Raw genomic sequence first — 21,465 nt, forward strand, 5'->3', positions numbered from 1 at the left:
GATGCATGTTCTCTTTTCTGTCATACATCCTAACAAAACAAGAGGGGGGAAATTTATAAAATTAAAAATCTGAATGGATGATAACTAATGTGGAACTTTATATTAGTAAACATTTCAAGTTTTGCAGAATAGTATGAGTGAAAGTTAGCACCCTATATAATAGCAAACATCAAATACAACACAGAATTGAACTATGTTGTATTTGAGCATCCATCATCCAAAATTGTGGCTGAGGATTCAATATTGGAAGACCATTTGGGGGAAGATTATGCAAATTTATTTCAGCAGCATCAGTTTCCATTGGTAGGTAACTCTCATTTATCCCCTTCTCAAATTCATTCTGAATTTTCTTAACTGGTGGCTGCTTGCAGGTTTCAATTACTGGAGATAGTTTCTCCTCAGACAGTGAAATCATCGTGAAGATTATTTATTGGAATACTCGGGGACTTAGTGATAAATCCAAGAGAGTTGCCTTGAAGCACTTTTTGCAAAATCAACATCCTGATTTAGTCCTGATACAGAATCAAGGAAGCCGGTTTTCGATCAACAATTCATCAATCAGGTTGGAGCTCAACTGGAATTGGCTGGACCTTTAACATTGAGGAGAACTGGAAAGAATTTTATGGTCATTTGTCTGGGAAGGTATATAAGGAAGTAAATTGAACCATCTGGTGAATTGGGTTTCTACTTCAAAGTCTTCGTAGGATGGAGGTCACGGCTTGGGTAATTTGGAAAACAGGAATTTGGCTTTATTATTCAAATGGAGTTGGAGATTTATATGTTTTTCAGTGCAAAGTATTAAAAAAAACACAGAATTGAACTCTGGTAAAAAAGAGATATAATCTCAAGAAAATGATCATTAGTGGCTTTCACTCAGCGCAGACGAATATAAACTATAATTTTTTTACCTGAAGCATCTCAATATTACATTCAGATACAACTTTGACTAAAGATGAACTTATGAACCAGGCATGAAACAGTGTCCTACATAAATTTCCCCTTGCACTGAGAATAAGAGTAATTATACATAATTGCAATTCCTAAGTCCAGTCTGTCACCACTCTCAATACAAGAGGGCTAAGGATCAAAAGAATCACCTGATTGAATATCCTTCTCTAGCACTTGTGGTGTAACAAAGAAAACTCTTTTACTTTTCCAAAAACCTGCTCTTTTTGCCGGATTTATCAGGCCGGTCATGTCAATGGTCCACTCCTGCAATATATTTAATTAGAAGGTCATTGAAACCGTTCCAATTAACATAATGAGATGTCTAGAGAAAGACAACTGATCTATCAAACCACTTCCTTGAGAAACAAGTTTACCATCGTACTTGTGGTATACCGACAATATTATGGCATGCTTCTATCTGTTGCAAGACCAGTGGTCGAGAAGGAGCAGTAAATACTATTTTTCCTGCAAGAAATAACTAGGAAAAGATGTCAACATCCTTTTTTTTTAAAAGAAACAATTCATTATATTAAGAAAAATGTGAGCTAAGGCCCAAAGTACAAGAGGGTTATACAATGAGCAATACAACGTCCAAAGACCAAAAGGACCAGCATCCTTTAAGTTCACAACTCTATCAATTAAATTCCAAAAACCGTCTTCATACAAACAAAGGGAAGATAACATCATCCACATGAATTATATTGCATATCTTTTTTTTCCTTTTTTTTTGGAAAAGGAAACAAGTCTCTTTATTCATTAAGAAAATGAAGTGAGACTAATGCTCAATTTACAAGAAAGTCATAAGGATCAGTAGGTGCACCCAGGCATCTCAACCAGGTTGACACCCCCTTAGCACCCCTCATCACATCCAAACACTAGAAAATCCTCTAAATTAAAACAATACAACGGGATACAATTCTAAAAACGAGAAAGAAAGAACCGGCTGGAAAATTAAGGGAACAGGAACAATCATATCAAAGAGAACTAAAAAATCGAAGAAATGTGAACTTCAGAAAGCTGGGGAAAGGAATGAATGCCAGTGAGTACCATAGTGCTCTTAGGTCAGATTGAGTGATGTAGTAGAGATTAGGGTAAATTGGGTTGATCCATTGAGCTATGAATTATTGTGATAATTATCTTCTTTCGTTATATTTTGAGCTTTGTACTTTGAGCAATAATCTCTTTTCATTATATCAATGAAAAGTTTGTTTCCGTTTTAAAAAACAAAAGATTACAGTAAATTGGGTTATCTTGGTCAAATCCTTAACTGATTAGGATTCAGGATTAGTTTCCTTGGTTTATCAAGACTAGGATAAGTTGCTTTAGTTTATCAAGACTAGGATAAGTTTCCTCGGTTTATCAAGATTAGGATTTATTTCTTAGAGTTGAAAGAGTACAAGGAGAAAATGAAGCAGGCAACTAATGTATCTAACAAAATGATGCTAAGACAAAGATGAATGTGAAGAAATAAAAGCTCCCCAGTATTTGAAGCATTGATGAAGAAATTTCACATTCAAAGTCAAATGAAATAAAGAGAGTTTCGTTTCAGAATGTGTTCAATTGCAAAAACCCAGGTTTTTTCGTGCAACAAAGGGTTCAGGAGTTTCGGATCTTGCTTCATTGCAATCAAACTTCTTGAACAACTCAACCCTCGAAAGGAAGAGTGACCGATCGAAACGGGAAAGCAGCTCGACCGGCCTCGTTTCATTCATCCCTTTTTCCTTGAAACATCAAGAGAAAGAGGACCAGAAAGAATGGACAAGAGATGAAAATCCCCCTCCCACTCAATGATACATGAATGATAGAAAAATTTCCGGATCAAAACATTACCTTCCTTCGGTCTCTTTACTTAGACTTCGGCGAAGGGGAGGATGAAATTGTCCGAACCCTAGTTTTTTAGTTAGGTTTAAATCTGACAAGAATAATATTCTACAACGAGCAATTCATTTATTTTCTAACTGACCTATTTACTATCTATTATTTGATTGACTAATCCTTTATATTGCAATGGCTGAAGAGTCAAATGCTTTGGCAATTCCTGAGGGGGAATGAATCAAGATAATTTTGAATCACTGCTCTCGATTTTTTTTCATCCTTTGTTGTAATAATATCTCAGGGTTTGTACCAATAACTTGGTATATCCACTATAGAACCATTAACTAAAATATGTCTATGATTAACTGCCACGCTTAAGAAATAGTCGAAGCCATACCCAATCGAAAAAGGATGTTATCCAAACGCATTTCAAGTAATTGTAGTAAAACTTGACCCGTTGATCCTCTAGCTTTTCCAACGATACGAACATGTTTAAGTAATTTTCGTTCTATAAAACCATAATGAAAACGCAATTTTTGTTTTTCTTCTAAATGAATACGATAATGAGATTTTTTACCGGAACGCGATTGGTTTTTAAGATCCTTTTTTCAGTTTTGAGCCTTTTACTAGTTAGTCCCGGTAAAGGCCCCAGATGGCGTATTTTTTTTAAACGAGGCCCTCTGTAACGCGACATAAAGACTCTTTATTTTTATTTTATTTAAATTTCATAAACCTAAAGTAAAACTAAACTAAATGATAAATATGATAAATGAAGTGAAATCCAGTAAAGTATTGTACTACAAAACAAAGAATAGTTAGATGACTCGGATCAATATCTGGATCCTATTGTATATGTAAATGATATAAAAAAGTAAGAGTTCCTTTCTTATAGAACCTCTCCTTTAGTCATGAAGGGAAGTTCCTACGACATGATAGATCGGTGACCTTTGAAAAAAGGATAAGAAGTCGTTTCTCAATTTATTTGATTTTTGACATAATTGATAAATCAAATAAATAGAGAAAAACCAGCTATCGAAATCGAACCGATGACCATCGCATTACAAATGCGATGCTCTAACCTCTGAACTAAGCGGGCTCACATAACAGGAATGTTACATGCATAGTAATTTACTAAATTATTGGGATCTTAGCTATTCCTAATTAATATGAATATAGAATCTAATTTCATTTCAAATAAATATTAATAATTATTTTCTATTATAGAACATAATAATTAAAACAAATGATGCTAAGCCTATGTTCATTCTCTTTTGTTGAATACATTCTCTTCATCAAAATCAAATTATATCCACACATACATACAATACACACACATACATATACTGATGTAGGAATACTCTGTTTTAATTAGTTCCAGCTGTAAGTTGTTGGTTTACTTCATTAGCAGTCAATTAATTAGTGTAAAATACAGAGTACTTATTGTAAAAACAGGGTACCTGCTCAGCCGGTCACTTATTTAATAGGTTAACCGGCTGACTTTCCTATAAATAGGGCCATTTGTATTCATTTCATCATCTTTGAATAAAGTTTGAGGCATTTCAGTATTTTGAGTGCATTAAGTGGTATCAGAGCCCACGGATTCAAGGCTGAAAAAGTTAGTTTTCAAATTGGATCCCCTCCACCCAAACACCATGGTAGCAGAAGCTACCTCCAATATAGAAGGATGTCTGAATGATGTTGAACTGGCAGTAGTGGACATCAACAAGCAGATTTCCAACATTATGAAGGCCATTGAGAACCTCACACAGAAATTTTCCTCATTCACGGCCAACAATCAAATTGCTCCAAGAATTCCTACCAAAAGAAGAACCAATAGCCTCCAAGAAACGCTGCAAGGAAGAAGACGAGAGATCTCATGACCTTTTCTTTACCCGGATTCATGATGGATGACTCAGCTTCATCAAATGAGGAAGAAGCTCTAATCCAAGAAGTTCATCCAAGAATTCCAAGAAGACAAATTGGAGATCAAGAAACTCAAGAACAACCAGACTACAAGATCAAAATGGATCCCCCGCCCTTTAATGGTCGAATGGACATAGAGAGATATCTAGATTGGGTAAGAAACGTTGAAATTTTTTTTTGCTTATACTAACACAGTCGAGAAGAAGAAAGTACACCTCGTGGCCTACAAACTTCAAATCGGCGTTTCAGCATGGTGGGAACAAGTCGAGAACAACTGGAGATACTATGGCAAACCACCAATAAAGAGTTGGCCCAAGATGTTGAGACTCATGAAGAAACGGTTCCTACCTATGAACTATCAACAAATCTTGTACAGCAAGTATCAACAATGCTGCCAAGGAGATCGGTCTATAGCAGAAAATCATTATAAAAACCAAATTGTGTGTGATGTCATAGAAATGGATGTGTGCCATATCATATCCTCTTAGGTAAACCTTGCCAGCATGATAACCAAACTATTCATAAGGGTAGAACCAACACTTAGGAATTCATGTGGCTAGGCAAGAAAATCATCCTTCTCCCTTTAGGTAAAAGTGAAGATAAAAAACCACCCAAAAACAAATCTCAATTATTCATAATAACTCAAAGAAAGGATTTCTTGCAAATAAAAGACCCTCTCATTGCCCTTGTAGTAAAACAAGATACTTCTACTGTTCAAACTAACAACATACCTTCTGAAGTTTCTTCTTTAGTAGAAAATTTTCCTAGCATAACACATGAATCATCATCACTTCCACCTTTAAAGAACATCCAACAACAAATTGATCTGATATCGGGAAGCACATTGCCACACCTTCCACACTATAGAATGAGCCCTAAAGAGTATGCCATCTTGCATGAACAAATCCAAGAATTATTATCAAAAGGACACGTACAGCCTAGCTCAAGTCATTGTGCCGTTCCAACTTTACTGTGGCCCCAAAAAAAGGACGGTTCTTGGAGACTATGTGTGGATAGTAGAGCTATTAACAAAATTACAATAAAGTATCGATTCCCTATACCCAGATTAAGTGATCTATTAGATCAATTAGGTGGAGCATCTATATTTTAAAAAATAGATTCAAAAAGTGACTACCACCAAATTAGTTACACCCAAATCTGTCTTACCATTCTGTAGAGATGTGAAGTTTATGAGTTTTTTTTTTTTGGAAATCCATATGGAAAAAATTTAGAACAGGTTTACTCTATAGCACTACAAGTCATCCACAAACAGATGGACAGACTGAAGTGATGAATAGAATTCTAGGCAACTTAATTCGATGCTTGAGTAGTGACAAACCAAAACAGTGGGATCTTTCTTTGTCTCAAGCAGAATTTGCCTTCACCCCCATATGGCAACTAGATCAACAGGGAAGTTTCCTTTTGGGATAGTCTATACTCGTTTACCTAGAATCACATTAGATCTTTCTAATTTACCTCTACTGTTGATTTAAGTGGTAAAGCGGATTTCATGGCTTAAAGAATAAAGGATATTCATGAAGAGGTTTGTGCTCATTTGGAAAAAGCAAATGCTCAATACAAAGAAGCTGCGAATGCTCACCGAAGACCAAAAACATTTGCTATTGGAGATTTAGTACTGATTCATTTGAAGAAATCTGCATTACCTAGCTCCCTCTCTAATTGCTTTGAAGCCTATTCCTTGCAAGACATAAGTTTAAATTGGCAGCCTTTCTTTCAAATGGAAGACTAATCGATCCCTCCTTTCTCCTCTTTCCTCTCACCCCATCTTGCCTAACACCGTTCTTCCCTCCCCTCCGATCAGCCTCTAATTATTCTCCCTACCATTTTCCCTCCCTTTCCACACCCGAATCCCATGGCAAATAAAAGCCTTCCTTCAGCCACACCTCCCAAGAACAGCTTAGCACTGGAAGTTATAAGCTGTAGGATCAACGACATCCATTTTTGTGCTTATTTTCAAGAAGAAACCTTCATCATAGAAGATGTGGAAGCTAAGAAATGCCTCTTCTTGGCAGAATCTCAGTTCCTCTGGTTCTAGGAAAACATTTCTGGACTTTTGAAGCTCCCAACCTCCAGTTTTGTCGTCAATAGTGGTCATGATGCTTTTGGTGTAGTAAAGCTCTCAAAGATTCGAGTCTATTCAAAGTGGTTTTTAAGATGTGTAGGTTGGCCAGCGTCTGGAGGATGTTTTTACATCCATATTCCATCAGGTACATCTAACTCCGGTTGACTTTCTTTTAATAATATGTTAGAAGGAGTATTGAAACTAAAGAGAGATTATCATGTCAAAAAGTCGTTCGGAGGTCCAAGTCTCTTATGTAGATGCAGTAAGGAGAAGAAAGGAAAACAGAATCCCAGTTTCTACAGGAAAACAGAATTCCCACCCTTCCCAGGTTTCAAAAAAACAGAGGTCACCAGAGTTTTGGATTCAAAAAAACAATGATGTCCTCAAGGAAGATTTCAGCAAATTATGGGTAGTAACTAGGTTATTTGAATTCAACAATTGGCATGAAGTCTCAAAGGAAGTAAAGCTTTGGGCCAATTCTAAAGTTTTGATCAATCCTCTCTCAACAGAATCAGCTTCGATAAAGCTGGAAAAAGGGAATTTGGAAGAATTAGTAGCAAAACAAGGAGAGTGGCAGAGGATAGGACAACTTCACTTGAAATTTGAAAGGTGGAATACTACCTTACATAGTCGTCCAAGGTCAATTAAAGGTTATGGGGGTTGGATATCCATTAAAAATCTGCCATTAGAATTCTGGTGCAAGCAAATTTTTGAAGCTACCGGCTCATATTTTGGAGGATTAAAAGCCATTTCTTTAGAAACACTAAATTTTCTTAATGTGACTGAAGCTAGAATTCAAGTAAAGAAGAACTTATGTGGATTTTTGTCAGCAACCATCGAAATTTCAGATGAAAACAGGGGAAATATTTTCTTACACTTTGGTGATATTGAATTTTTGGATCCTCCAAACAAAGTTAAGAAGTTTTTTAATGAAGAAGACCTTTCAAATCCGGTAGATATAGCTCGTATGAATCAAGTTTTGTTTGATGAAGGTCTATTGAATACAAATAAGTCCGAAGATTGGTCCTTAAAATCAGCAACAATTCTAATTTTTTTAGAAATCCCCTATTTTCAAAAGCTTTGATGACGCCAGCAGAGGAAAATATTAATAGCCTTTCGGTTAAGGAAGTTCAGGAGTCTTCTCAACCAAAAAATTCGTTTCAAGAGTCTTTTCAGATGGAAGAAAATGCGGTAATACTGCCGGAAGAGAGGGCTGTCAAGATTCAAGCTGAGTTCAATAGTTCTGACTCTTCTACCCTGTTTAATGTGAACAAAAAGAGAGAGAAGCAAGAGTTGTCATTAAGAAGAGAAAAGGAAGATCAATTAATAGAGAGAGAATCAAAAAATACATTAATACTCACCGGGGGAAGTACAACAGGTGTGCTCTGGGTTATTCCACCAGCCGCAACTCAATTTAATTCCAATAACAGCCAGAATATCAGCACCTTTTCAGAAGAATTCCAACCGTCTGAAAAATTAAATAATGGCGTTTTATTTTCAACAAACAGTCAGAAAGTTCTTTTGAATGTTGCAGCCCCCTCGTGCCCTGAAACCTTGGACCCTCCTGCGGTTTTTTCAACACCAACAAATAAGGAAGTCCAAGAGTCCTTTTCGGCTCCTTTCCTCCAAGATAAAGTTCTATTATTACCAAAAGAAGATCTCAACGCCAAAATCTCTTCTTCTACACCTTCTGGTCATCTTCCAAACAACATAAGCAAGCAAAGGAAAGAGTTGCAGGCTGTTCTTTTGAAACCTTTCAGAAAACATTTCACAAGGAAGAAAACCTCTTTTCGAAATGATTGGACTTCCATGTTAAACACAGATCTTTTGGAGAATTGTTGTACTAAGGTGCAAATACCCTCTAGCCCAATTAACAGGTCAGTGGCTCTTCCCCTCGAATCATTCTCATTCTCTTTTCATGATTTTAAAGTTGGAGACTCAAATGTGTCTTTTTTTCGAGGTGTATTTGAACCCTTTCAAGCAGCTATCAAAAATTATGCTTCTAATGAGGATTCCTTGCTGAGTATAAGCAGTGGTGAGGAAGATATCCTAGCTCTTGATCCCTTCCAAAAAGAGGTTTATCTCGAACAGGATCATCAACATAATCTGCCCTGCCTTTTTCAATCAGAAGAAGATCACAAATTGGCCAGCAGCTTCCCTCCTTCCATTAAGGCCATCGACAAAGAATATATCCCCAGTAACTTGACCTCAATTGTGGAAGATTGTGATTTGATCTTGGGTTAATTCCATGGTGCATTGGAGGAAACTTTAACATGACCTGTCGAATTCAAGAACAATTCCCTATTGGAAGAATGACTAGAGGAATGAGAAAATTCAACAAATTCCTCGAAGATACAAATTTGCTAGAAATTCCCCTTTCTAATGGAAGAATCACTTGGTCAGGAGAAGGAGCAATCGAATGGGGTCCAGCCCCATTTCGATTTTGCAATAGTTGGTTAAACGTAAAAGAATATTGCAGTTTGATTGAAAGAAATTTGGAGGTAAACAGTCAGCAAGGTTGGGCTGGCTATGCCATTTCGGATAAGTTAATGAAAAGCGCTTTGAAAAAATGCATTCAGATTCAGAGAAAAACAGGAAAAGCAAGGAAGAGTTGTTGAAAGAAATTGAAAGAAGAGAAATTGTAGGGGGAAACACAGATATTGATGAGCAGGAACAAAGCATCAGATTGGCACTAATAGCAGATTTAATACACCTTTACCAAGTGGAAGAAAGAAGCCTCCTACAAAAAAGCAAGCTGATTTGGTTAAGCTTGGGTGACGAGAATACTTCATTCTTTCATAGGTTTCTAGCAGCAAAAAAAAGGAAAAATTTGATTTCAGAATTGATCAACGAGCAGGGCATCCCAACCAAATCATTTAGAGAAATTGAAGAACTCATTGTAGGCTTCTATACATCCCTTTATTCCAAGGCTATTGGAGTAAGGTCAATCCCTACCAACCTGCAATGGGCAGAAGTATCAAGAGAGCAAAGCAGTCAACTTGCAGCCAGCTTTACACAACCAGAAATTAGAAGAGCAGTAATGTCTTTGAGCAGGAATAAAGCCCCCGGTCCAGATGGTTACACTTCAGAATTCATCCTTAAATTCTGGGAATTATTAAAAGATAGCTTCACGAAGCTTTTTGAAGAATTTTATGTTACATCAGTTAATGGACAGCTTAGTTAGGAATGCAAAGAGGGGAACTTCCTTTTTGGAAGTGGAAATTGTTGATGGAAGGTGGTGTATAAAATCAGAGGGTGATCAATTAATGGATGTTAAGGGTATCCTGTTATCCAGATTGCAAACCATTCCTTTTATGATCTCTATATCAAGCCTCTTTCGCTCTCCAAGTCCCATGTCGCTCAAGCTTCAATTTCGTTTCTTTGTCAACAGCAGTCAGCATTCTCATTCAAAAACTTTTGTTCATTGGATGTTGTTTTTTCCCTATTCTTAGGGCTGGTCCTTTCTTTTGATCTTATTCTAGTTGTGGCAAAATTTCCATTGTATTCTCATTATTATTTTTGTTTCTTTGTACTTTGAGCATTAGACACATTTCATTATTTCAATGAAAAAGTCTTGTTTCCTTTTCAAAAAAAAAAAAAGAAATCTGCATTACCTACTGGATTTCACAATAAACTTACTAACAAGAAGATAGGACCATTCCAAATTCAGGAAAAATATGGAGAAAACGCCTACAAACTAGATTTCCCTCCTGACCTCAAAATCAGCAAGACCTTCAACGTTCCTGACATTTTTGCATTCCATGTAAGTTTTTGGTTTACTTCATTAGCAGTCAATTACTTAGTGTAAAAAACAAAGTACTTATTGTGACCGGATGAGCAGATACCCTATTTTTACAATAAGTAAAAACAAACCCATTTCCTACGAGTCAGCTTACACGCACCTCGACTAATCTCATGGGACACCCGTCTAAACCTACAACATTTGGGTATCGAGGAAAGTCGTAGGAAATTAATTCCTAGGTAGGTGACCACCATGGATTGAACCCTTGACCTCTTAGCCATTTATTGAGACTATGTCTCCTTTTTTACAACTAGGCCAACCCATGATGGTTGGCACGTCACTTATTTAATAGGTTAACCGGCTGACTTCCCTATAAATAGGGCCATTTGTATTCACTTCATCTTTGAATAAAGTTTGAGGCATTTCACAATTTTGAGTGCATTATATACTCTTTGTTTCTCATCAAAAGACCACAATAATAAATATATTTGGATAATTTTTTTCAACATAAAAATCTTTATATTTAGATAGGAACTGAAGATGCAACTATTCATGTTGACTTGATTTGAAAGTAAAACCAAATAGGCAAACTGGTGATATAGGATACCTAACTCACTTGATTCGAAAGTAAAACCAAATAGGAAAACTGGTGATATAGGACACCTAACTCATGATCTGATAGAGGATACCTATACCCAACCCATAGAACAATTATCTCCATAACTATTTTCACTTGAATCTATTTTAAATTAACTCAAAAAACCTGAATAACATTATTTTTCTCCTAAAATCCTACCAAAGTAGCAAAAACTGTCATGTAAATTTCCCTCCTTGTGCTCCAGTTTTCTAAGAGGCACTATTTTAGCGGCAAAAGAAACCTCGCTAGCAGAAAAAATGCACTACAAATTCTGATCCTTCCAAATAATAGTGGGACTAACAAAAATTTAATAAAACCTTGGGTTGAACCTATACCTTATTGACACTATGTTCAAGTTGGCCACTGGAAATTACCATTGAGATCATACAAAGCTTTGGGCCATTTTTGGTTGTATTTGTTTTATCTACCTAATTTTGTCTCATTGTACTTCAAACATTAGCCTCTTTTTATTTCATCAATGAAAAGCTTTGTTTTTTGTTTCAAAAAAATATATACAACTTTGATAATCAATAAGATAGCAAAGTTTTCCCTTACCCTCAGGAAACCATCTGAAGTAGTTATACATAACAACTGCAGCAATGAGAGTCTTTCCAAGTCCTGTAGGCAAAGCCACCAACGTATTTGAAAATAGTGCTGTCTTGGTAATAGCCAGCTGATAATCCCGAAGAGGAACATTAACTACATAATTTAACTGACATCACATCAGATTAGAATTCTGTTGACACCTAACTTCTAAGAATATAAATAATCCATCAAGCAATCAATGATGCAAAATACTGTATCATAATACCAAATAAACCTCCTTATCTACTGACTTCATTTTTTCTATATAGAAACAACAATTTTCATTGAGGAAAAAATGAAAAAAATATAAGGACATAAAAAAAAGAGCCCACAAAAGCAACCCCTCTAAAGAAAGGATTTCCATTCCGACTAAGTAACCTAGGAAATAATTACAAAAAAGAAAAATGAAATTGAAGCCCAAGGCCAAACATGAAACCTCACTAAGGACCAAACCTCGCTTGGGTCCTTATTCAAACCTCTAAGCACCCTATTGTTCCTCTCCCCCGCAAGTCCCACAACACAGCACACACCCCAACAAACCACAACATACGGTCTTTTTTTTGTGAAAAGAGGATGGAGGAGGAACTCCCCAATCATCGCACGAATATCCCTCTAGCCAGCTATCTGAACGTCAAACTCCTACAAGAAGCAAATCCACACAGACCTCACAAACTGACAGCACCAAAGAAGGTGATCCAGATCTTCCTCTATCTTCCGACAGAGAATACAACAGAAAGGACCCATTAACGAGGTCATCTTCCTAGCAAGCCTATCCAAATGTTCACTCGACCTAGCAAAACCTGTCAGGTAAAGTACTTGATTTTCTTTGGTATAATCCTCCAAATCACATCAAAGACCAACTCACTAGCAAGAGAGGGATCCAAGAGCAACCTAACGAAAGAATTTCGGTGTGTGCCTTTAACCCCCTTCACCACCCAATCGAAGGGATGGGTACCATACTTACTCACAATGATCCTTATCTACTAACTTCATGAAATTTATACCCTACATATCGAACATTGAACTCCAAAAAATTGAAGAATATGTTGGCATATAAAACAAACTTAGAGTTAAAACAAAAGAAAAGCTACCGAAAACAATATGGTTTGAAGATATAAGTTGGACACCTTGCATTCCAAAATAGAAGTCCAACTCTTGCACTAAAACATATGACACCTGAAGAAGCTAGTAGTTTATCTAAACAATCAGTTGACAAATTTCAGTTCTCTTTTGTATTTTACATGTTCTAGTTACTTGGGATAAGTGAGGAGTGAAAGGTATACGGATTATATGATCCACTTTCACAGAGGATCATATTGAGAACAAAAGAGATGTGTGTTGTTTTTTTTTTTTTTTTTTTTTTGAAAAGGAAACCATACTTTTTATTAATGCATAAAAAGAAAGTACAAGAAATGTGTACTTAAACAAGAGCGATACAAGACACGAGATCAGGAGACGCACCCGGGCATCTCAACTAGGTTGACACCCCCTTAGCGTCCTCATCACATCCATATAACTCAAACAAAACGAACAAAATGGAACTTACAAGAGGTTTGAATACAGAGAAAAGATGTCCTCTTTTGAGAAACATAATACATAACAAAGAGGAAAACCAGAAAATAAGTCGAACTACTTAAGTCTTCAAAGTTGGAGATTAGTGCCCCTTCTCTTTGAAACATAATCAGCCCGAGAGGATGAAGGCTTGCCAATTTAAACATAAATCTTGAAGGGAGTATGCTGCAAAATGTTTAGAAAGAGAACACCATTGAGAAGCATTAAGTTTAGCAGCCTCATAACAGGAGAACCAAGTGTGTTCTCTATCTTGAAAGATTCTTTGAGTTCTTTCAAACCAAATTTCAACTAATAGTGCTTTTACTCCATTGCACCAAATCAGATTTGGGGTTTTTTTTGAGGATAGGACCAGTGAACAGTTGCTGAACATTATTTCTAAAAGTATTTTCGAAAGCCCAGCTGATGTTGAAGGTTTTAAAGAGGACTAGCCAACAATTTCTGGCAAAGAAGCAGTCAAAGAACAAGTGTTGTAAATCTTCTCCTGCTGATTTACATAAAATGCACTGATTAGGAGAAAGAAAATGGGAGGGCAGCTTGTGTTGCAGAACTGAGGCGCTGTTTAGGGTTCCAAAAAGCATGATCCAAACCGTAATATTCACTCTTCGAGGGCTATTGGTCTTCCATAGGGCTTTTAAAAGGTGAGTGTCAAGAGGTGAGGCCAAAGCAAGATGGTTAGACAAAGATTTTACCGTGAATGAGCCACTTGCTTCTAAAGACCAAGATCAAGAGTCAGGTCTGATTGAAGGCTTTATGCTGGAAATCAAGAAGAGCAAATTCTGAAAATCATTTCTTCTTCTTTTAATAGCCTTCTAAAGGGTAGACCATGAGAGGGTTTGAGAATCCCAATGATCCAAAATAGATCCATTTTGGTTGGAAGCAACTCTGAATAAAGAGGGAAAACTGAGTTTAAGGGGTGTGTTACCAGTCCAAGAGTCATGCCAGAAGGCTATTCTGCTTCCATTTCCCAATTTGAAGACTGCCAAGGCTTCTACTTTCAACCAGATTTTTTAGATGCTAATCCAAGGGTTGCGAAGACTGCAAAAAGTCTTTCCAGAAGTGTGCCAATCACCAAAATTTCTGCCATGAATACTCTTTATAACTTGTGTCCATAGAGAGGAGTTCTCCTGGATAAATCGCCACCCCCATTTGCCAAGAAGTGCCAAATTTCTTCTTTTTAAGCCTCCTAGAGCCAGACCACCATCCTCTATATTTTTTTAGACAACCTCCCATTTTACCATAGCTTCCCTCCTTTATGTCCTTCCCAAAAGAAATTTCTCATAATTCTTTCTATAAAGGAAATAACCTTTTCTAGCATTAAAAAGGAATATAATAGGTTGGTAAATTTGAAAGAACTGAATTGCATAAAGTTGCCCTACCGCCTCTTGAGAGGTTATACCTTCTCCATTTGTCAAGTTTACTCTGAAGTTTGTCAATCACCGGCTGCCAAAAGTCTACTTTTTTTGGATATCCGCCCAATGGAAGACCTAGATATAAAAAAGGCAGCTGCAAAGATTTACAACCTAACCTTGAGGCCATGGCTTCTTGCTTGGAATCTTCAATATTTATTCCACATATTGCTGATTTTTCCCAATTTATTTTCTGACCGGAGCACCATTTAAATAATGCAAGAGTTTTTCAAAGAATCTCTAACATTCCATCATCATTTCTACAAAATAAGAGTGTGTCAACTGCAAATTGGAGAATTGATATATGGATATTATCCTTTCCTACCACAAATACTTCAAACAATCCTTTTTCATGAATTCTGTTAACCAAGGCTGAAAGGACTTCACTAACTAAAAGAAAAAGAAAAAGAAAAAGAAAAGGAGAGAAAGGGTCTCCTTGTCTAATTCCTCTCGTTGCCATAATTCTTCCTCTAGGCCTTCCATTGATGAATATGGAGAATTTAGGATTGGATATACAGCCCATAATCCATGAGATCAATTTTGGATGGAAGCCTTTATCATGGAGGATTTTTTCAAGAAACTCCCAATCGACTCTATCAAAGGCTTTTTCCAAATCAAGTTTTAGTATCCATCCTTGTTTCTTTTTGACTCTATACTCCTCTACAGCCTCATTTGCTATAAGAATTGGGTCAAGAATTTGCCTTCCTTCTATGAAGGCACTTTGTGTTGAATTTATTAGGCTAGGCATGATCACTTTGAGCCTTTCCGCAAGCACCTTAGCTATTATCTTATAAACAATAGTAGATAGGCTTATAGGTCGAAAATCTTTAATCAAGACTGCTTCCTCCTTCTTTTGAATTAAGCAAATAAAATTCTCCTTAATACATGAGTTGAGCTTACCGTTGTGATAGAATTCCTCGAAGACATCTTTAAATCCATCCTTCAACAAGTTCCAGAAATGAAGAATAAATTCCACTGTGAAACCATCTGGTCCAGGAGCCTTATTTTTTCCTAAGGCTTGAATAGCAACTGTAATCTCTGTTGTGCTGAATTTTGCAATCAAACGAGAATTACCTTCAGCTGAAACTCTTGACCAAGCCATATTCAAAGGTATTGAACGAGTACCCGTGCATTTTGTGTATAAATTGGAAAAGAAATCCAAAATGATTGTTTCTATTTCTCTGAAAGATTTGGTTGGCAATCCTTGTTCGTTAAATAATTCAGCAATAAGATTTTTCCTTCTTTTAGCTGCAAGGAAACGATGAAAGAAGGAAGTATTCTCATCCCCCAATAGTAGCCAGTTCAGCTTACTTTTTTGAATTAGGTCTCTTTCCTCTGCTTGGTAAAGAGATAATAGGTCAGCCTTTAAAGATACTCTCACATCTTCTTCTGCTGAAAAGTTCTCAAGGGTGTCGGCTTGGAGGTCTTTCTCCTTGATTTCTTTCAGCAGAGATTCTTCTCTGATTTTCTGGTCTTTTTCGTGCTCTGCCAGCCACCTTTTAACACTCTGTTTTACCCTTCTTAGTCTGGAATATAAGGCAAAACCAGCCCAATCCTGCTGCCCTTTTATCAACGAAGAGTTTTCAATTATCCGACAGCATTCCTTATTTTTTAACCAGCTGTTACAGAATCTAAAAGGGGAGGGACCCCATTCAAAAGCACCAGCTTCAAAAAGGAGAGGGAAGTGATCTGATATAGTACGAGCTTGTCTTGACACTCTTGAGTCTTCAAAGAATTCATCCCAATTTTGAGAAACAAGTGGAGAGGCTTTCGTAGAGCAACCTCCGAAATATGAACAAAAAATGGAAGGAAGAGGAAGTTTATAAATTGAGGAAAAATATATGGATTGAAACAAACACCTCGACCTCGACCTCGATATTATAGACAAATTAAGTCCTTTCTTTATGACGGGATGATTAAAATATTTGTTCATCAAAATTATAAAATCATGTAAGATCTAGATGGGGGGTATTTATACTCGTGACTTTATACTTGCTTGAAAACGACAAGCTTGTGTTCAGTGAATTTAAGAAATCTAATATTCATGATGCTCCTTGAATTTGACGTACTGGGAAAATAAAATATAATTTTAGGATTGAAGAGATGCAAAAAAGCAAGTGGAATCTTTAGCGGTTATATATATGAACCAGCAAGTGCTGGATCGGTTTACAGTGAGTTAGTTGACAATCCTTTGGCCTTCGAGCCTATGAAGATGCAAAATGAAGTGGACATAGATGGTATTTTCAACAAGCAAATTGCCTAAAGTCTAGGGTGTCCGCTTCACTAACTCCAAAATGAATGGATAAGAATCCCAAAACAATAGAAATCAAAATCAGTTCGGAATTCAAGATGACCTGGATATATCCAAGTCTTAGCTGCCTCCTCGTCAATGCCAACAAGACCAACCGAGTCTTCAACAAGGCCGGGATCTTGAACCGGTTCTTCGACGTCCAGTGTTTTCTTTCGAGACTTGGCAATCGGATTTACGATAAATCTGTGAAGTGTAGACTGGCGAGAAGTCCCGCGTTTTTCATTATCCTTGGAAGATGGAAATGAAGCTGGAGTTTCTGCAGAGGCGTCGGAGGATGCCGTAAGGGAAGGATGCAGTGAATGTGATGAAGCAGAGTGAATTCCTGATAGGCAGGCCACGTCAATTTCCTTGACGGCTGCTTCCCAGTCGAAATCCTGAAAAGGGGATGGGAGAGACAGATCAGAGGACTCAGATATTTGGGGTAAGTTAACAAGAAAGAAGAAGGATGGCATTTACGTCGTCGTCGTCGTCGTCGTCGACAATGAATTCTCGATTGCTTGTTGATGCCATCGAACACATATTAAACGCCACAGACCAAAGAAAACAATGGAGGAAAGCGGAAATAACCAAAAGAGTGCCAGAGCAGCGAGAGATGGAGCCAACGGCGGCAAAACTTTAATGGCCTCTTTGCAACCTTATGATGCAGTAAACAGTAAACATTAAACAGAATGATTTTAAAATCGAAACTGATTACAAATTCTGTTTTACTTAAATTTTTTGAAAAAAAAAAAACAAAACAAAACAAAAAAACAAAAACAAACTTTCTTGACTAAAAGATTTTACAAGATTCAAAATTAAATTACTTAATTAAAAGTTTATATTTTCTTTTCTTTTCTTTTCTAGTTAAGCACAAAATTTTACATACATTTATTTTAATTTATTTTAAATCTTTCTCGTTTCAAACAAAGTAATTAATTTTAAATCATTTTAAATCACAGGATTTAAAATTATTTCTTAAATTTTCTTGAATCCAAATGGAGAGCAGACGAAATTTGGGAAACTTACTCTGCCTTTAGGCCACATTTATATTGGGGAATGGGTATAAATCAATCTCAATTCGGTTTGTGGCCCCCATCAGATTATTTTAGCTTTTGTCTACACGTCCATCCGCAATTGTAATTAAGAGTGGGGTCCACGATACCATCCGTAATAAAATCCTGTAATCTAATTGAGCTTGAGAAGGTCCTCAATACAATTGCGTTTGAATATGTAGTGGGGCCCACATATTTGGTACAAATATTTGTGTCTCAATTTCCATCATTTCTCCTTTGAAATAAGGAGATACCTCTTTACAGATGGAATTGTCCATATCGATTTAGGTCGCTTTAGCATTTTATAACACTCTTTCTCTGTCTTACCGATCTACCGGTTACTATGGTGAAATCGATAGCGATTAAGATACCGATGCTTTTATCGATTTGAACATTGATTTTTCAAAGTTTTGTTATAACAGCATTCATGTCGTTGGGTTTTATACCCTAAAACTTGTAGATAGTAAATGTAATTAATTGATTGTCATCAATAAAGAGTTATCAATGTTATTTCAATAAATGTTATTGATTGTGTTACGTTATCAATAAAGAGTCATTGATGTTATTTCAATAAATACTATTGATTGTGTTGTATTCTATTTTTGTTTAGTAATCCTAAATCCAATAAACTAACATCTAAAGTTGTCTTACGAGTCTTAAATAATATGTGGAGACATACAGGGATCAATGTTCAAAATACAGTCTAAAGTGTGAAACCTGGATTTCCATTTTCCTTACTTAAGCAGGTGGTTAAGGGAATTAACTAAGTGGAAGTTAAATCTTATGTTGAAGTGAAGGAAATTTCTAGGTGTTGAATAGATTTTCCTTGAGTAGTTTTGAGTTAAGCTTTAATTGATAAAATTTGGCTAAGTGTAAGGTCAAAATGACCCATGCGTTAAAAGTCAGGAGACATTAACGCATAAGTTGAAAAGGCAACCATGCATTTGTAAGGTTGGACGCATGATTGGCCGAAGTATTGGCAAGAGGCATTGCCAAAAGTAACCATGCATTGGAAGCCAAGGAGAAAAATGACTAAGTGTTAGACAATGCATTGGTGTGGTGCCATGTGTTGGCCATGAAGTCTTGAGAGGTTACTTGGGCATGGAGAGAGGTTGAAATATGGCCAAGAACAACGCATGCGGCAGCCACTGTCTTGAGAGGTTAGAACAACACATGCAGTGTGATGGCAGCGATGGATGCGATGGTTACGTTGGTAGCATGCGGCGATGGATGGCATGCGGGCGATGGGAGTATGCGTCGATGGTATATGGCACCACCGTGCGTTGGCATCGTGCGACGGTGCTATGCGTTGTGCAGCCGAAGGTATGCGTCGATGATATATGATAGCACTATGCGTTGGTGTCACGTTGTGATGCTATGCGGCAATGTTATACGTTGATGACATGCGGTGGTGTTATGCGTTGATGACATGTAGCAATGCTATGCGTTGGGGGCATGCGGCAGCCTTGCTACGCGAGAGTGTGTGGCTGAGGGCATGCGATGATGCGGCCTATGGTATGTGGCCGAAGGTATGCCGCCGATGGTATGCGCATATGTGGCCGAAGGAATGCATTGGTAGTATGCGATGGCATGCAGCGATGGATACGATGGATATGATAGATGTGGCAGTGTTACGCGATGGCATGCGGTGATGCTGCACGATGGATGCGATGGCATGCGGCGATGGATGCGATGGATGCGGCGGCCTTGCTAAAGTATGAGCTATGCGATGGAACGAGCTAAGGTGGATGCATGGTGATTTGTCCTTGTGTTGTTAAGGCTTGCGGTAACAAGGTTCATGAGGTGGTTTGCGTTGGTCATAAGAGAAGCATTAGCAAGAACCTAGGTGATGGTGAGCTATGCCTTGAGGTGTTGAGTTGAGAACCAAGTTGACCCAAAGGTTGCTATGCGTTGGTGATGTGCTATGCGTTGGAAATTCGAGGGCATGTGGGCACATAGGACAAGGCTAATAGTATGCTTTGAAAGGGGTGTTGGTCATCCTAGTTGAACGCATATGAAGTTAGATGGACGCATATGAAGGATGAACGCATATGAAGGATGGACGCATCTAAGGACGACATCCAGACATGTGGCTTGTTAGGAAGGAGTCTTAGGCCTTAAGAAAATGAGGTGGTTACACGAGAAGACATGCAAAGTTAAGGTCTATGCGTTGGTAAAAGAGGAGCAAGACACCTTGGGTTGCACTGATGCAAGATTACGGTAATAGTGTAAGGAAGAGACACTTGGACATGCGGCCAAGTAGGAGATGTCGGCTTTAGAGAAATCTTGGACGCCTATAAATAGGGCCAAGGACTTCATATGGGAACTCAAATTCTCTTTAAAGGACATAAAGAAGAGTGTATTGGGAGGAGACTATGCATTGGTAGCAAGACCATGTGTTGGTTAAGAGGTTCCAAGAGGGGAGATGTTGGGAGAACTCCTCGTCCCAATTTGATGCTACTTCTGACAGAAAGGACAAGAAGTAGCATCAAATTGGGACGGGGAGTTCTCCCAGAATACTTGTGCATTTGAAGTGATTCTAAAGTCATTTGAAAGCTATGAGATTCTAGTTTTTAAGGTAAGGCTGCTGAAGAAGAAGATTCAAGGAATCGGGTTGGAAATCAAGGACAAGACAGAGGGGTCGAGCTGTTAGGTAAGCTTGGGCCAGTCTTGATGTTTTAAAGATTCCATCTAAACCACGAGGAGTTATGAGCTAAGATTTTGAGGTAAGCTTTCTGAGACATTTTAGAGCATATTTGTAGAGTGAAGTATCTCGAGATAAAGCCTAGAACTATGAGTAGTCTGATCTTTAAGTTGAATCTGGAATTTAGGGTTCAAAAGAGGAGCACGGGAATATCAAGGAACTTCTAGAGAGAAAGGTTCCTAAACGATCAAGGTGAGTGGTACTTTCCTTTAAGTCTTAAAGCATATATTTTAGAGTAAATTGTATATGCTTATGTTATAAATGAGTATCTAGCACGAGAATGAGATTATGTGATCGGGATGGTCAGGGGGTCAATAGACCTAGTTTCTAAGCCCAAAAGCAAAACCTCATGGGATGGTCAGGGGACCGAGAGGTCTAGTTCCTGAGCCTGTGGGAAGATCCCCATATGGGATGGTCAGAGGGCCAATAGGCCTAGCTTCTGAGCCTATGAGCGGGGAGCTATGTGCACATAGGAGATATAGAGAACATAGAGTACGCGCAAGAGTAAGCGTTGTATTAGTAACAGTTAACTATCTACCATGTGTGTAAGTAGACAACATACTCATTCTAACTAGTTATCAGTTTAACTATCTACCATGCACATAGATAGAGTTGAGACCAGACTCACTCAAGGCCGAGGTTTGAATGTAACCTCGTATCTATGATATGCTTGTTTTTATGAGTTGAATTAGACTCTAGAAGTTGCTT

General features: G+C 37.5%; 1 protein-coding gene across 7 annotated transcripts in view; it reads right to left on the reverse strand.

Annotated features, from left to right (window-relative positions):
• Positions 1 to 17,701, reverse strand: part of FANCM (DEAD/DEAH box RNA helicase family protein) — a 76,235-nt gene extending 58,534 nt beyond the window's left edge. For 4 of the 7 annotated variants that reach the window (XM_090312971.1, XM_090312970.1, XM_090312969.1 and 1 more), the window contains exons 1-5: positions 17,479 to 17,701; positions 17,066 to 17,396; positions 11,704 to 11,847; positions 1,331 to 1,413; positions 1,098 to 1,212 (exon numbers count right to left, since the gene is read on the reverse strand). In XM_090312971.1, the coding sequence (XP_090169097.1) occupies positions 1,098 to 1,212; positions 1,331 to 1,413; positions 11,704 to 11,847; positions 17,066 to 17,396; positions 17,479 to 17,541 (736 nt within the window). In that variant the 5' untranslated portion in view covers positions 17,542 to 17,701. Of the gene's footprint in view, positions 1 to 1,097; positions 1,213 to 1,322; positions 1,414 to 11,703; positions 11,848 to 17,065; positions 17,397 to 17,478 lie in introns of all 7 variants that reach the window. The other 3 variants (XM_039028616.2, XM_039028611.2, XM_090312972.1) reach the window with 3 other exon arrangements.
• Positions 17,702 to 21,465: the final 3,764 nt, after the last annotated feature.

This window comes from Benincasa hispida, chromosome 4 (assembly GCF_027475165.1).
Source record: "Benincasa hispida cultivar pf3 chromosome 4, pf3_genome.v1.1, whole genome shotgun sequence".
NCBI lineage: Eukaryota > Viridiplantae > Streptophyta > Magnoliopsida > Cucurbitales > Cucurbitaceae > Benincasa > Benincasa hispida.